The 17,424-nt window shown below is 35.3% G+C and overlaps 1 protein-coding gene across 6 annotated transcripts in view; it reads right to left on the reverse strand.

Moving 5' to 3' along the window:
- Window positions 1–17,424, reverse strand: part of CSMD3 (CUB and Sushi multiple domains 3) — a 710,416-nt gene that overhangs the window by 208,672 nt on the left and 484,320 nt on the right. For all 6 annotated transcript variants that reach the window (XM_040546910.1, XM_040546915.1, XM_040546914.1 and 3 more), the window contains 2 exons: window positions 16,510–16,636; window positions 15,680–15,882 (listed from right to left, as the gene is read on the reverse strand). In XM_040546910.1, the coding sequence (XP_040402844.1) occupies window positions 15,680–15,882; window positions 16,510–16,636 (330 nt within the window). The remainder of the gene's footprint in view (window positions 1–15,679; window positions 15,883–16,509; window positions 16,637–17,424) is intronic.

The following is a 17,424-nucleotide window of genomic DNA, read 5'->3' on the forward strand; positions in this document are numbered from 1 at the left end:
CCCGGTGATGTTCCTTCCTCACCCCTTGCCCACCCCCAGCCTGCTGGCCCTAGGGGTGTTAGAGGGAGTCCTGATGCAGTGCCAGCACTGCTCAGCAGTAGGCACAGCCCTGGTGTGAGCACAGCACTGCATGGGCTGTTGCAGGAAAAGTTAACTCCATCCCAGCCAGACCAAGTACACCAGGACTCCTGTTTATATCTTTAAATGAGCTACTGATTTCTAATTTAAAGTATATTAGTAAAATATGGAATTACTAGATTTCACTGTGTTATACTAGTAGATCTTGCAAATGCAGCATGCAACAGAATAAGATACTGGAGCTAAATCACAATATCACTTCAATATTGTTCAACACCTTCACTAACTACATGGACAATGGGACAGACTGATCTCTTGCCAAGTTTCCAGACACTAAGGGATCAGTTGGTATGCAGGGCTGCTATGCAGAGAGACCTCAGCTAGTTGGAGAAACGGCCTGAAAGAAACTTCATAAAATACTGTGTTTGGGATTTTTGGTGATAACACACTGTTGTTTTTAGTTGTTGCAGAGCTGTGCTTATTACACAAAGCCAAAGACTTTCCATCTTCTCGTGCTGCCTTGCCAGCGAGGACACTGGGGGTGCACAGGAGCTGGGAGGGGACACAGCCAGGACAGCTGGCCCAGACTGGCCAAAGGTATGCCCCACACCATCATGCTCAGCAATAAAAGATGGTGAAAGAAGGAGGAAATGGGTGTGGAGAGGAAGTTTGGAGTGATGGCATTTGTCTTCCCAAGAAACCATTATGTGTGATGAGCCCTGCTTTCCTGGGAGTGGCTGGATGCCTTCCTGCCAACGGGAAGTATGGAATTAATCCCTCGTTTTGTTGTGCTTGCATGTGCAGCTTCTGCTTGAGCTAGAAAACCGTCCCTGTCTCACCCCATGAGTTCTCAAACTTCTACCTTTCTGATTCTCTCCCTCATCCCACCTGGGGAGAGGGAGTGAGTGGCTGTGTGGTCCTCAGTTGCCTGCTGGGGTTAAATTACAGCATGTTACGTCCAACCCTGGAGATATTCAAGGCCCTAAGCAGTATGATCTATTTGACTCTGCTGTGATCAAGCAGTTGGACTAGAGGTCTCCAGAGGTCCTTTAAAACATTGAGAATTCATATTAAATACAGAGACTTCATTTAAAAATAAAAAAGACTGCTTTAAAACTGAATTCTGCATTACAGCATTAGAATGCAAAAGACAGATGCTCTGCATCCACAGCAGAAGCAGATAAATTGCTATTAAGTCTGGATTTTAGGCTTTTAAGTCCTCCATCTCTAAAAATCAAATTCTCATTTTTCAGAGTTTGTTAGGTAATTTGCAAGGCTTTATTAACGGTATCAATTCTAATTGAAGGATTTATGAAGTAATCTGACAGACAAGGTGAGCTCTTATTTTAGAATCAACCATTAATGTCATACACAGATTCTCAATAGTTTGCATAGAATAAGTTAATATATTTTCAATGCAAAAGAAAAAAAAAAAAGTGAGAGAGGGAAAGAACCCAGCATGACATTAAATATCATAGGATTCATGAAACTACATATTCATTTTTACTTTCTCATAAATAATTAGTCTTAATTTGTCTAAAATCTGTGGAAAATATTACTCACTTTCTCTGTTAAAGTCATTCTTTAAAGAGTCCACTTAAGAAAGAGAGGAAAAAATCTCCATATTTCATTACATGATTTGTGATTTACTTATTCATATAGTTGTATGACATTATGTTCAATATTATCTGCAGGATAATAATGGCAGTGAGGACTTCTTAGTGCAACTATATTGTTGAGTTACAAAGCTACTAACTTGAATAGTTAGAATAACTGTCTCACTCTGGGAATGTGATTGGGCAAAATTGGATAAAATCCGTGGATAGGTATTAACATTGGACAAGTCTAGTAAAGATAAGGTTTTGACACATCTCTTGCTGCTCTAAATGTTTACTCTATATAAAGTCATCTAGACGTTTTTGTTAAGAGCAAGCACTCCAATCAGTTTTAAATATGGCACATCCATTTCAAAATATATACACCTATACATAGCATTTCTACAAATGTAAGTCACAGATCTGGATACAAAATTTCAGCTGTCATTTTGATTTGATAATACACAAAGTCGTGACAGTAGCAGAGGTTTATATTTTTTAGTAGAAGTAACTCAGGATTATAAAAATCCTAAAAAGGACATTTTCATCTACAGTTCTTTAAGTTTTTAAAGTTCCTTCCCTTTAAATCACGTTAAAAAAGAATATAGTAGGAAAAGGTATCCAAAAACCTTTCCACACTTTTGCAGTGAGATTGAAGTGTAAATTAATGATTCTCTTAGGGTATTTCTGACAACCATATATGTTTCTTTGTGAGAGTATGTTTAAATTCAACTTACTTCATTAGGAGTGGGATTCATTTAACTTCATTTTGGCCATGCAACAATGAAGTGTCTTGTTTTTCAGATTCCCTATACAGACACTATAACAAGGGAGAAACATCTATTTCTGTCGCAGACATTTAAATTCTAATGCGACAGAATGGAAGGGAATATAAGGTCAATCTTTTTCCACTCAGAGAAAAATCCTATATGAATGGTTTATATTAGAAATCTAACCTTTACCCCAAGAATATATTTGTTACAATGTTTTACTTTGATCCACATTACATCATATATTTGCCTTAAAAGGAGATGGAAGTGATGTGGGTTTTTTTTGGTGGTTTTGTTTGTTTGTTTTAAAACAAATCAAATTGTCAGAAAAATAATTTTCAAATACAGAAATATCTTTTTGGGTAGACAAAGGTAAAAAATTGTGCTACAAGAAAAAAACAGAAAAGGAAAATCTCAGTACTGTATATAGTTATAACACCACCACATTTCTTGAGAGCTAACATATACTAACATTCAATTCAAATGGAATTTCTTAATTCCATCTTTCTGTAATGTCTACTCTAGTCTTTGGTTTCTATTTCATGTGCCTGACTCTAGCCCATCATTACTACTGTTTAAAACTGTGATTTGTTCATTTGTTTGATTGAGAGAGGGTCTGTATTATCAGTCTTGATAGGTTATTTTCTGTATCGTATTCTCTACTCTCTCTTTGCCTCCTCATTCTGCTTTTTTATTAATTAATTAATTTATTTATTTTTCATAATCTTTCTTCAGCTTATTTTTTCTCTCTTTTGAAGTGTATTAACTCCTTTACTTTTGAAATAGATATTCCAGTAAAAGAGCTGATCTCCACCCCCATTAGATGTTCAATCACTACCATCACCATTTCTTATGAATATTTGTCGAGTAAGCAGGAACAATGAAGTCCTGTATAACTCTGCTTTCATACCTGCAATGCAGTCTTGAAAGCTTTCTGCAAAATAAATGGAACCAGCTATCACAATTTCATTATTATTCATATGTAGGATCTAAAGTACTTTGTGACATATGAAATAGATAGCTAATTTAAGAAAATAATAGATTGATTTTTCATTTTGTCATTGTAGAATTGTCATTGTTATCATTGTAAACTCAGCATTACAAAAAATCTCTTAATATCACATCGTCTTGAATACCTCATGAGGTATGATTTGTAAATGTAACAGATTAAAGTGAAATAAACTACATCTTAGCTGGGAAAAATACATACTTCAAAAGCTCTCTATTACCTAGTACACAGTACAACAGGTGCAAGAACAACAGGGTTTAGCATAAACTTGTGTGGGGTCACTTGAGAGCCTTGTTTCCTAATAAAAATACAGAAATGTTCAAAAATAATTTATTCTATTTTTAGACAGTTGGAATAATTACACTGTAATTAAGTCAATAGATCAAGTGCTAGATTCAGAGCTCAAAGAGATAATTCCTGATCAAGAACTCCAGATTCATGGTGGGGTTGAATGAAACTTGATGCTCAGTAGATTACTGATTAGGGGACACATTAGACATACAGAGTTTGTATATCTACATGGTCGGGATGGCAAAAGTGTTTCAACAATAGCATTTCATTTTTCAGAACTGAGTGTGTTTTGGAATCCTCTTATAGAGCTGCGAAGCCATTAAAACAACATTCAGTTGTATCCAGAAAGACTTCCAAACGCAGATCTGTCTACAGATTTTGTTGATGTGGAGTATAAAAGCATTTTGATACATCTGTTTATTAATAAGGCACCAATGTACATTTAAACGATAAAATAAAGTATTATAAATTGATCATTCCTGCTGCAGAAAAGATCAAATTAATGCCAAGGTCCAAATGTTTCTGATAATTCATGAGCCCAAGCAGTTTGATATGTGACTAATGTCCCAACATGACAGCTCTATACTATATGCAGGAATACTGTGAAACACAGCAGCAAAAGAGTGATAAGGCAGTAACAGATTCCACTGATGCTGGGATCAATATAATAAACCTCTGGATTTCTTACAGTGATTTCTAAATTTAGTCTTATAATTCATGCCAAGTCTAATAGCAGTAAAGACTCTGAATACCAACCCTGAGACAAAATTACTTCTTCATTTTGATTAATTTGCAAATGTCTTCCGGACAGAAAAGAAAGGGTAAATTTTGTTTATCTGATTATTAATTAATTTATTTATTACTCCAGAGCACAAGATCAGGGCAGAAGCTGTAAGTTTTCTAAGTTTCTAGCTTTTCTGAGCCCACAGCATGTCAAAACAAAACAAAAACTTATTTAAATCAACATATTCCTCTAAACTCCTATCACCTTAAATAAGGCTTCCTATAACTGTTGGCATTTCAGATGTGCCTCTGCCTGCTCCAACCCTGACAGACTGCACCTTCAAAATTCAAGTTTTCCCAGACTCCATGTAATACCTTTACCCATATAGACACTGCAGTCTCCCTGCATCTCTAATACTGTCTGTTTCAGAATCAGGTCACCTTGATATTTTCTATCTCAAAACCAACCTGCTATACAACTTTTCCTGAAAAAGAAAGAATAAAATGGCCACTGTGTTTTCACTCAGTCTTCTACCAACAGAAACACCGAAAAGTTTTTGTCTATTTTAAGCTTTAGTATCTGCTAGATCTATCAGAGATTTAGGAGAATAGCCAATATAATTCTTAAGTAAATTCTAGCCATAGAGTCAGTTTGTTGATTTTGCATGACTTTGTAGATTCTATGCTTGTCAGTTATTATTTGAAGATTAAAATGAAAAGTGTTAAAAATAAAGCATTGAGTCAGAATTTCATCAGGAACCATCCCCAACAAAAGGAGTACAACATTTTGCCCAATCAGGGTTATTAAGGTTGCCCAGGCAAGTTCTCTATTTGCTTAACTCTTAGCTGCATCATAGGCACTTAACTTGAGGTTTCATTCCTCTCAGTGTCCTGAAACAGTAATTAAATTAGGAAGTGTAAGATAGGTGAGAGGTTTGTTTGTTTGTTTGTTTTTATATGAGGGAAACAAATAAACAAACAGAAATTAGGGCACACAATTAGTAAATTGAGGCAGACCATAGTTCAAATCTCTTGTTCAACTTGAAGAAGATAGAATACATACTTATACAGCTTATCACATAGAAATTTCTGAGTAGTTAAGAGTCAGTAACTTAAAGAATGCAATATATGTCTTAGTTTCAGCTTCTGTTTCAAATAATTTTCAAGTATTATAAATAAAAGTGCTTAGAAAGAAAATTGCCATATCATCAGTATAAACTCCTGTTGCAGATTTTCCAAGAAGATCTGGAAACAGATGGAATTCTGAAATGAATTTCTGGAAGAAAAGAAGGTCAATGTTGAACGTCTAGAGCTGGGACAGAGGATTGTCTTGTTTCTCTTGTTGCTGTATGGATTGTGAGAGATGATAGAGCAACATGTGCTGTGTAAAGCACTGTCAATAGCAGACTCCAGGTGACACGCTCCAAACCTTCTTAGAGCAGCAGAAGCAACCAGATTGACAATCTAAGGTGTTGGCATAGCCAACAGGTCATTCCACTGTCCAAAACCACAAGTACTTATCTTGCAGGCAGCTGGGGCAGCTGATCCAACAGATCTTTATAACCTTCATTGAACTTTTCTGAGTCTTATTTTCCTCTAATGTTAAGCATTGACCAAATGCATCCTAGTACCAAGCTCACTAACACACACCAGGACAGGAAATGGATTGAAGAGGAGGTGTGTACTGGAGCAGGAAGGGTAACACTCCTGCGCAGCAGCCCTCCCTGATGTCACAGGGACTCCAACTTGGGTGGAGTTAAAAAAAATTAAAAATAAAAATAAAAAAAAACAGGCATGCAACACAAAGTTTGAAGGTCTTGATGACACATCAACTGTCGTATCATTTTCTGTACTTTGACTGTTGTCAAATGAAAGGTTAAGTCAAGAATTGTTCTGTGTTGAAAACCATGTTCAATGAGTTACAGATGTCTTATGCATTTGTGAACCTGTCTAGTCCTTCAACAGGGATTTCACCACCCGTCCCAAGGCTCACAGAAACAGACAAGCAACAACTTGTATTGAGCATGGAAAAGTGCATGCAGGAAACTGCTGCAAAGTCCTTTACAAGGTACAACCCCAATTTGTCAAGGTAAAGCAAAGGTACATTTCCATTTTGGTATTATCATCTCGATAATAAATAACCAGTAAGGTTTTTGTGTGGTACTGTTCTCTTAAACCTCTGTTGCATTATTCAAGGACACATGCACAGGTTTATACATCCATATCCACACATAAATCAAAAACATTTTTTTCTGTGAAAGCGTCACCAGCAAAAAAGCATTAGACCTGACCCTGACTAGCAATCTTTTGATGACAATTACTACCAAAAACTACAGAAAGCAAAGCCATGCCTGGTAATCTCCATAACATACTATTCTCTAAGTATATATTTGACAAGTGGGAAATCCAAGTGGGAAATGGTAGGGATTTGGGGGAAAGGCCTTTACCCTCTGAAAATGACTATTTTGAAATGACTCTGAAATGCAGTGTAATCATGGATATGGCTGGTTTGCAGTCCACCCAGGAAACAAGCTTCCCACAGCATAAGGAAGAAGGGTCTGTACAGGATCCAAGCTGCCCACAGTTCAAGGGGTTCATCCAGGAGACAAGCTGCCCACAGCTGTGTGTCCATCCAGAAGCCAGTGCAGGGCTGAGGGATCTACCCAGGTACAAAGTCACCTACAGAAAATGTCCAAGGGGTCCAGCCAGGTGACTGGAGACCAGCAAAGCACTACTTAGGAGCCTTGTGCTGAACTGAAAGGGGCACATGGGCCCATAGGTGAGGGTGTGAAGCTGGTCAGGGCCTGCAAGGCCTACTTTAGTGTACTCAGGATCCTGATATAGGGAAAGATTTCTTACAGAAACTTTGAAAGATAACAGAAGCAGATTAAGTTTTAAGAAGTTGGAAAAAGCTGAGTTTTTTTAAAAATGTTTTACTGAATTCGCTGCTCTTGGAAAGACTGAAATAATTGCTTAAATTTCTCTCTGCACAGAGTTGACTTCAAGGACCTTATTCTTAGCTATCAGAGACAGGTATACTTAGCTATAGTTTATTTTAATTTCATTTAACATGTAGGAGAGTTAGTAGTCACCTTGGGGAGGGAGGGAAGGAGGGGAGTGGAGAGAGGAGGAGGAAGTGGGAAAAGAAAAAAAAAATATGGCCAGTGCCTTGAAAAAAAAGAAAAAGAAAAAAAAGATAATGCTGTCTGGTTTGTGTTTGCATCTCATGCCACATATTCATAGTTTTTAGTTATACCCTTATCCATATTTGATGTATTTTAGAGTTTATTAACAATTTCACTCCGTAGATAGTCTATTCAGTGTAGGTTCACCTGTTCCCTGTACAGAATTTTCATGACCAAACAACAGATGGAGTTTTGAAAGCAATCTCAAGTCTTGGTTGCCAGAGATGCCAAGTCTAACATTATTATATAGTCATCACATTCTTTTTATTTTGTATTGTATATAATTCTTTATGATATCTGGAAATTTTATACTTCTGTGTTTCAACAGCAATGGTTTGTATGACTGGTAATGACAAGTTTTAAGTGCTTTTCTCACAACGCAAGTTGGAAAACACAGACTACTTGGCTAACTGCATACTAAAAAATTAATTCATTGATATTTTATTCAGAATTTGAATCCAGATTATTTTGATTGAAAATCAGTAGAATGTATAACAGTATTTAGTGGCAATTGTTAACTGACCCTATTTTAAAAATATCTTTTACGTTGTAATCTGGTATAGTCTGATGAATTTTTGTGCGGGGAAGTGTGGAGGTAAAGTTCTCTTCTGAGGGACTTTTTCTGGTTTTACTGTCAGATACATTTTATATCTCAGCATATGTAGGTTTAATCATATGATCTAACTTGCTTGACTTTTTTGTTGTCAATTTACTTCAGATGTTTTTAACAAAATGGATTGCGATGACTAAACTACTACATAGTTTTTATTATGACTTCTTGGGCAACCTTAAGAGCTACTTTTTCCCAGTTCATAAGCAGACATCTTTTTCCACAAAATCGAAGTCTTCAGTTCTGAATATCTATTATCTCTTAAGCACTTGCTTATAGCTCTGGCACTGAGTATGAAATCCAGCCCCAAATAAATTAACATATATTTTCAGATAATTTCTGGAAAACAACATAAAATAGACACTGTGACAGTACATGATCATGCTGGCAATGCATTACAGCTGGGGAGGAAGTTTTATTTATTTACTTATTTATTTATTAAACCTTAATTTTATTTAGATTTTTATTTTTTTTTAATTACTAAATTATTATTTATTTATTTTCCTCTTTTGGAACTATAGAGTTCTTTAAGCTTTTTGTACTGGACCTATCCCTATTTCATATGGCATATTTCTTTGTCTATACATAAAAGCAGGGAGAAAGAAATAGCTTTTCAGAAAAAAACAATCATTAGGATCTTGGATCACACACAAGGGCTACTGGTGCATTGAAAATCCTAATGATGATGATCCTGATGATGCAGATTTTAATACCATTTCTACTGAAAAGATCACTAAGAGGACCTGAATGAAAATACATTTGTTTAAGTAGATTCTATACAGAATACTCACAAACTGTTCTGCTAAGGATACAGTTGTGCAGTATTGAACAGCACTGCTGGTTTGCCTTGATTTTGCATGCTGGGTGAATTGGAATCCTCTGAAGAGAGGACGTATTGCTCCCATTCTTTTTTATTTTCTTTCTCTGTCTTTAACAATTGTCACAGTTTGCATACATTTGTATGTTTGCATTGCAGCCTTACCATTTCAAATCCCTAAAAATGTTCTGGGAGTTCTTAAACACAGGGCAAAATTTGGAACTCCCAACAAATGGTTAAGTAAGAAGGTGCTTAATCTGTTTGAAGCATTCATTCTTTGTTGATCTGTTGCTTCTTCAGTTCTTTTGTACTATAATTGAATAGCTTGGCATTGATACAGAACTGACCTTAGTATTGATAATATTCTGACTTTACACATAAGCTGTTACTCTAATCTTTGTTAAGACTATCAAAATTTATGAGTTCAGAAAGCATTATACTATTGGTCACTTGCAAAAAGTTACAGAACCTTTGTCAGAAAACAGCTTCTGTTTCATGATACACATTACACCTTCCCAAAGCACGATGGGAATACAGAGAAAAATGAGGATCCAATTGTTATTTTCATTTTCTTTTGCATTTTTTTAATTGTCTTTATGAAAGTGAAACTACACCTGAGACTGCACATCTGAATATGTCCAGTCAATAACTGAAGTTCTATTTGATAAATACTTTTTTCACAATCATATATAGAAGACTGAAGGATGAACATTGTTTCAGTCAAATCTCTGCTAGATCTGTCCTTTATGTGTGTGGGATGCAAAAACCCATATATTCAATTTGAAAAATTACAGCTTGAGAAAGAGGCTCTGGATTCCAGTAGTGAAAGATTTCTAGGTTAGTTACAGAACATGAAAAAATATCAGTGATCAAGTGTAAAACTAGTTTGATATGCCTTCAAGGAATTTCACTTACATAAGTGTGTTTTGGCCATTCTCCCAAAATATCACTTCTTTCTAGATACGTTTTTGTGATGTATTCATTCCATTACAAAGTAGCATACAGAACTTCCAAAATATCTTTCTTTCCTATGGTACAGACTACCTAGCATAAAAAATAACTTCAATAACACTCATTAACTGAAAATATGAGATGCATAAGTGACAGGAGGCCAAGACCTTGGAAAAACGGATGATACATCCAAAAATAACTTCACACTTGTATTTGTGCATTATACCGTAATCTAAGTGTAGAAAAAAAGTAACAGTCCTGAAGTCCTAACCTGTACCTACAGAAAAAATCCCATCGTGTATGTGTGTTTGTATATGTAAGCGTGTACCTATGTACATCTATAAAGGGTGGCTCACAAATTACTCAATGGAAACTACTGATACTGAAAATGAAGAGCAGTGGAAAATCCACCCCCAATTTGCATTAACTCAATACCAGAGTTTGTCACAGGAAACAGAGCACAGAATACCTATGGCATCTAATGTATTACCATGGGGTAATAATTTTTGCAGTCACACGACAAAATGTCAAGTCTGTTCTATTCTGTTTTGTGCCAAATATAAATAAGATATAATAAATATAACAGTATTCTCCAAAATAACTGTTGGACAATACTACAAAAGTAGGTTGATTCTGTCCTATACGTAAAATATAAAATATATTCCACTGCAGCAGGATGAACTTTATATGTATCTAAAGATACAAATGTCACATCTAAATGTTTCCACCAAAGTAATTCCTGTATACTTCAGCTGATGAATTTGCCAGTCACACAGCAGTTTGACTGTAGTTCTCTGTAAGAGCGCCAAAAAAGACTGCTGAATAATCAATGTAGTGTATGAATTCACAGGCTCTTTTTCAGGGTGAAATCTCCACACGGAAAATGGTTAGGGAGATGTTTCTTTGCACAAAGAAAACAAAAAGTACTAAGTCCTGCTCTTATGCTATTTTGCTCACATATTTGTAGTAAAGGAAATGCGGGGAAGAGAATGCTTAATTGAGATTTTACTCTTTATCCAGTCAATTAAGAAACATAATTATGGTGCCAAAGATGCATGAAGAGACAAACTATTGCTGCTGCCTCCTTTTCCTCGCATTCTCTGATTTTCTTCTGTGACTAAAAACTTACAGTTGCATATGTGGATACAGATCAAATTGTAATACTCTACTAGTGATGTCACAGTGATCTGTTAGAAAGAAAACTGTTACATGAAAAAGAGCTGAACTCAAAAACTTTTGACTACATTTTTACTGACTAATATAAAATGGAAAATAAAAATCCATGCTATTAACTAAATTTTCAAGGTATTTTAGCTGAAATCATTTTGAAGAATTGTACAAACTATTAAGCTTATATATAAACTATAAGTTTAGAAAATACTATTATAGAACATTTGACTGTTTTGTGTATTATTCGGATCAAAAGTCATCTTCAAACAATTTAATGAAAGATAATGGATTAACCAAAGAGAAAAAGATTGGTAAGAAAGTTAAAGAAAACCTTTTAGAAATATAAAAGTAGTTTCATTTATAACATTATGATTCCATATAAAGATACTTCGCACTTCCAATTTTATTTTGCCTTTTATCTATAAACCACTGTAATGCATCAAAACTGTTGAATAGGTTTAAGTCAAGGACGTTCAATCTTCTGCATAAATAAAATAAGCTGCTTTTATAGTTACATGACCAAAAAGACTATTTATTTATTCATAATTTCAAAATTACTTACAATTAGCCTGTTTCTTTCAATAATTCCTTTCCACTTTCTGCTATTCATACAGTAGTTTCAGGTCTCTCTAGCTACAAGCTATTACCAGGGCATTTACATGGAATCAGTAACTCACAGTATTTGCCTGAATAAAAGACAAATATCCTATATATACTAAGTGATAATAGCTACTGAATAGTTAATATCATTTACAAACCTGTGACATTTTTGCCATTGAAATCCCATAAATGGTTATTCCTTTTAGTATTGTTAGCTATTTTGAAGGAAGGCAGTTGCTGATGGAGGGAAACAGATCTACTTAACAGCTTTAACAGCTTCATTCTGTTAAGCCTGTCAATGCTATTAAAACAAACAACAAGAAAAAAAAAAAAAACTTCAGGAAAAAAAAAAAAAGTTGTAGGAAAACAGTCATCCTCAAATTTTACATTTTGCATCATTAAATATAAAGGCCTCCTCTCATGGTTGAAAGAAATCAGCAAACAAGAAAGCATTAAGACATGGAAAGTTGTTCTGCTATGGAGTAGACACAAGAAGAATAAATCCTATTTCCTGACTTCATAAAAGTGAAAGAGTTATGTTAGGGAGTGATCTGTTACTGGAAAACTGGAGAAAATAAAATAAAAGAAATAAAATAAAAAATAAAATATGATGTTCAGTGTCAAAAAATCTTCCTAAATGACTGTGGTGAATGTGTCTTTCTTTGAACCAAAATTAAAAAGTGAATGAAGAAACATTTACCAAACCACATGGCTATAAAAAGGCACTAAACATAATTTCAGAAAACTGACTTGTGACTGTTTAAGCTTCTAGCCATTGCAAGTAATCAAAGTAAGCAATATGATTCATTATAATTCTAGACTGGGAACTATCATTGTCAAATTTAAGCCATCCAGGTTAGTATCTGATGCAAGTTATCTATGCTTTTTTCCATCATCCACATGAACCAGCGCTGTGGCCAGGTGGCCAAGGCCATTATCATCCTGGCTTGTATCAGAAATAGAGTGGCCAGCAGGACTATGGAAGTGATCGTCCCTCTGTAATCGTCACTGGTGAGACTGCATCTTGAGTAGCATGTTCAGTTTTCAGTCTCCCGTTACAAGAAAGGTATTTAGTTGCTGGAATATGTTCAGAGAAAAGCAACAAAGCTGGTGAAGGAACTAGAAAACAAGGCATATGAGGAGTGTCTGAGGGTACTGCGGTTGTTTAGTCTCGAGTAAAGAAGGCTAAAGGTAGACCTCATTGCACTCTACAAACTATCTGAAAGGAGGTTGTATAGAGGACAGTGTCAGTCTCTTTTCTCAGGTGACAAGTGATAGGACAAGAACATCCTCAAACTGCACCAGAAGAGGTTTAGATTAGCTATGAGGAAGAATTTATTCACAGGAAGGCCGGTTAGGCATTGGAACTCCCTCCCTTCCCCTAAATTTTACAAAATTATTAACTTTGATGCCTTGTAAAGGACTGTGTTGGACAGGTCTGGATAGAGACAATTCTAATAGCACCAGCTGTAATTACAAGATACTACTTAAATTATAATTATCTTTATACTGTTTGTATAATATATCAGCTTGTCTAGGCTTGTCCCCCTCCCCCATTTTATTTGGTGAAGAATGCTCTCAGACGTTAATTGCTACCAGATAGAAATATTTTTTTTTGTATTTGTTGGGTGAATTAGAAAGAAGATATATGTTATATTACAATATCAATGGTGAATATTTTCAGTTATTAAATGAATTATAGATGCTGAATTGTGTAGGAACAGTTGATAAAAAAATAAATATAAAATTTTAAGGAAAGATGAACTCAAAATCTCTTTCTACAAAGTGAATTAGCAATTAAGGAAATAATATAAAAAGTCAAGCATTCAGGGTCTTCAAAGGGTTTGAATTCCTTCAAAAGGAATGCTACTAAACTACAACAGATATTGTAAAAGCACCAATAATCCAGTTAAATACTCATACTCTCTTTCACAAAATGGCAAGAGGAAAGTAAAAGCACATACCTCCCCTGTGTGAGCTTTATGTTTTTTAATTACACTGCAGCTAAAGCACGCAGACACCATCTGTTTCACTCAGACAACATTATAGATTCAAAGAAAGTACATGGAAGATTAAAACAAAATTACATAGAATTTCTTTTTCCTCCCTCTCCTCAAATATAATTCTTTCCTTGTTAGTAAAATAGTATGGCCAGAGGCCTGTGCAGGCATTCAGAGGGACCTGGACAGTCTGGAGGGTTGGGCCGAGAAGAACCTCATGAAGTTCAACAAGGGCAAGTGCACCTGGGGAGGTCCTGCACCTAGGGAAGAATAACCGCATGCACTAGTACAGGCTAGGGGGTGACCTGCTGGAGTGCCGCTCTGCAGAAAGGGGCCTAGGGGTTGTTGTGGACAACAAATTAACCATGAGCTAGCAGTGTGCCCTTGTGGACAAGAAAGCCAATGGCATCCTGGCCTGCATCAAGAGGAGTGTGGACAGCAGGTTGAGAGAGGTGCTCCTCCCCTTCTACTCAGCTCTGGGGAGGCCACACATGGAATATTGTGTCCAGTTCTGGGCTTCCCAGTACAAGAGGAATGTAGAACTTCTAGAGAGGGTCCAGCATAGAGCCACAAAGACGATTAAGGGATTGGAGTACCTGTTTTATGAGGAAAGACTAAGTGAGATGGGCCTATTTAGCCTAGAGAAGAGGAGGTTGAGAGGGGATCTTATCAACCTCTTTAAATACTTGGGGGGACAATCTAAACAGGATGGGGCCAAACTCTTCTCAGTGGTGGCCAGTGATAGGACAAGGGGTGATGGGTATAAATTGAACTGCAGGAGGTTTCATTGCCATCTGAGGAAGAACTTCATTACAGTTCAGGTGACAGAGCACTGAAACAGGCTGCCCAGAGGGGTTGTGGAATCTCCTTCTTTGAAGATATTCAAAACCCGCCTGGATGCGATCCTGTGTAATATGCTCTAGGTGATCCTGCTTGGCGGGGGGGTTGGACTAGATGATCTCTGGAGGTCCCTTCCAACCTCAACCATCCTGTGATTCTGTGAATTAAAAACTTTATTCATGGCTCCAATAAAAGAGAGCAGAAGCACTCTTTCACTACAAGTCAACTATATTTTACTTTGTCCTCTCATTCACACACTTGATTCTTCCTTCAAATCACTGTGTGTGTGTCCACATGCATTCTTCATACACATAGAAAGAATGACGTTAGGGGGAAAAAGGACTTATACAAATATCAAAAACAGAAAGCACAACAATGTTAATAATGTTACCATTAAAAGTATGAGTCTTTGTATCAACCTACATTAGAAACATTGCTTCTGCTAGACAAAATGATATTATGAGATGAGATCTTGCTATACTTGAAAAATATATATACTTCATTGATCAGCAGTGAGGTCAAAATGGACCTTATTTAATGATTTCTTCCATTTAAACATGAAAAATGTCTAAAAGGATTTAATAACAGTTAAATAAGTGTTTAGGTTTGTCACCATGCTGCCTGTTTGATTAATCCAATAAGATGAAAGAAATAGTGCTAGAAGACGAAAAGAATGACGCTACTGTTCCTGCAGTGCTATTTCCTGTTTCATCCTATACAAGTGCAACAGGAATTAAAATTCTGTACATATGTCTCTGAAAGCAGAAACTCTTATTGATTAGAAAAGGATGAAGTCATTAACATGCTTACAACACCTCCTTTGTGAAAAACGCTAGTCATAATTATAAGTATTCCTATGCTTTCCCAGCTGGTCTTGAGATAAAGCCAAATTAGTAAATGACATGGATTTTTATTTATTCATTTTAAATAAAAACATAGCTTTAGAACAAATCTGATAGTTTGGACCAGCTCTTTCCCTACTGAAGTTAGAAATGGTGTCACCAATTTCAGCATAATAATAAATAAATCCATCAACTTACTTGAAAACTGTATGGCAAACCCAGATTTGCTGATATAAAAATCTGTGTCAAATTGGATAGTTACTATGTTGAGTGTACTGTGAATGCCTTCAGGAACAAGAGATCCACTAATTTCCTTGAGTAACATCTCGTTCTCAGGTGGTCCATCCCAAACTCGTAGAATATCATGTGATGCCTCAGTATCAAATGCAAGAAACTGAAGGCTGTAAGAACACCAATATTTTATTGTCATTTTCACATTATTTAACAATGTATCTTTAGCAAAACAAAAACAACTAAGAAAGCAAATAAACTTTGATTTCCAAGTCTAATTTTTTTTCACAATATTTTTATACCTTTATCATTGGATGCATAAAAGAGAAAAACAGAAATATATTTAAAAGCTAAATTCTTTTGCAACTAGTATTTGAATTTTGTGAACCATGAAATGAATACATATTGCTTTAGCCATTCAAATAATATATAAGCATCCACAGACTTTTCAGAAAATATTTTTTTTCTTAAAACACTATTATGAACTGCATAATTTCATTCTCATTATTATTATTGTTTTTAAACCAGATTTCCAATTAATATTTTGTATATATCTTTGCAAATATTGACAAAAAAAAAAAAAAGGCAAGTAATTTTAAGGGCTGATCTTCATCAGACAACATTTATTGAAAAATAGTTTCAACACAAGACTATGTATCGAAGCTTAGAATGAGAAAAATACTGTTCCTGAGCTGCATCTTAAGTCCTAAATCCCTTTCTTTCTCAACTATACAGGCAAGATTGCTTATTATATAATCAAAAAGATTTGTTATAATTGTAAGATTCATTTTCAGTACCTGACAATATTTCCTGGGTCTACTTCAATCACCCACATGCAACGCAGATTATTATCATAGGGAAAAGGATAGCCAGGAGATAAGATTCTTCCTGATGATTCTCCTTTAAAACGCCCTCCACATTCAGCTGATGAAAACACCATTACATAATGTTACAGATAGCTTTCCATGTGAGCAATCAATGATGAGATCTACTCCCTTGCTAAATAAGTAACACAGCTGAAACACAACACACCTGACTATATGGCCCAAGATTGTATGACAACATATAAGATCTTCAAGTACCTGTAAATGTGTTTCTACTTGAGTATTTTTGTATTTTCCTTTCATATCTATGTTCTTTCTAATAATTTTGGACACACAATAATTAAAAAGTATACCACGTTTAATGAAAGAAACAAGGATTGTTACTTGAAAAGAGAAACAAACAAAACCACAAGAACACAATGTCACTCTAAAACAGCCAGATAAAATTAATAAAACTGCAAAGGAATAAGTAGGAAATAAAAAAAAAAAAAAAGGAAAAAAGAAGAGAGAAAACATTCTAAATTAAAGCAGGCTATTCAGAGAGAAAATCAGACTTTCAGTTTAGAAAAAAAAAAAAAAAAAGAAAAAAAGTAAGACTTCTTACCTGAGACTTGTCCTCATAGTGAAGCTATAATATTTCTTAGAGGATAATAGATGGTAAGTAGATCCCTGTTAGTTGGCATCAGCCGGCCAATCACTAGGCAAAATTTTATCATAATCTAGATACCTAATCTATGAAATTTTTATTTTATTTTTTAATCCCTTAGGCCTTTAAAGTTTTCTTATTCCCCCTTCCTTCCTTTTAAAAGTTCCTCTAATGCTTTCTCTCTTGTGAAGTCCAAAGCCAAAATACTGTTTTGATTAGATCTCTTTGGATAGTTCAACTGC

This window comes from Cygnus olor, chromosome 2 (genome assembly GCF_009769625.2).
Source record: "Cygnus olor isolate bCygOlo1 chromosome 2, bCygOlo1.pri.v2, whole genome shotgun sequence".
NCBI lineage: Eukaryota > Metazoa > Chordata > Aves > Anseriformes > Anatidae > Cygnus > Cygnus olor.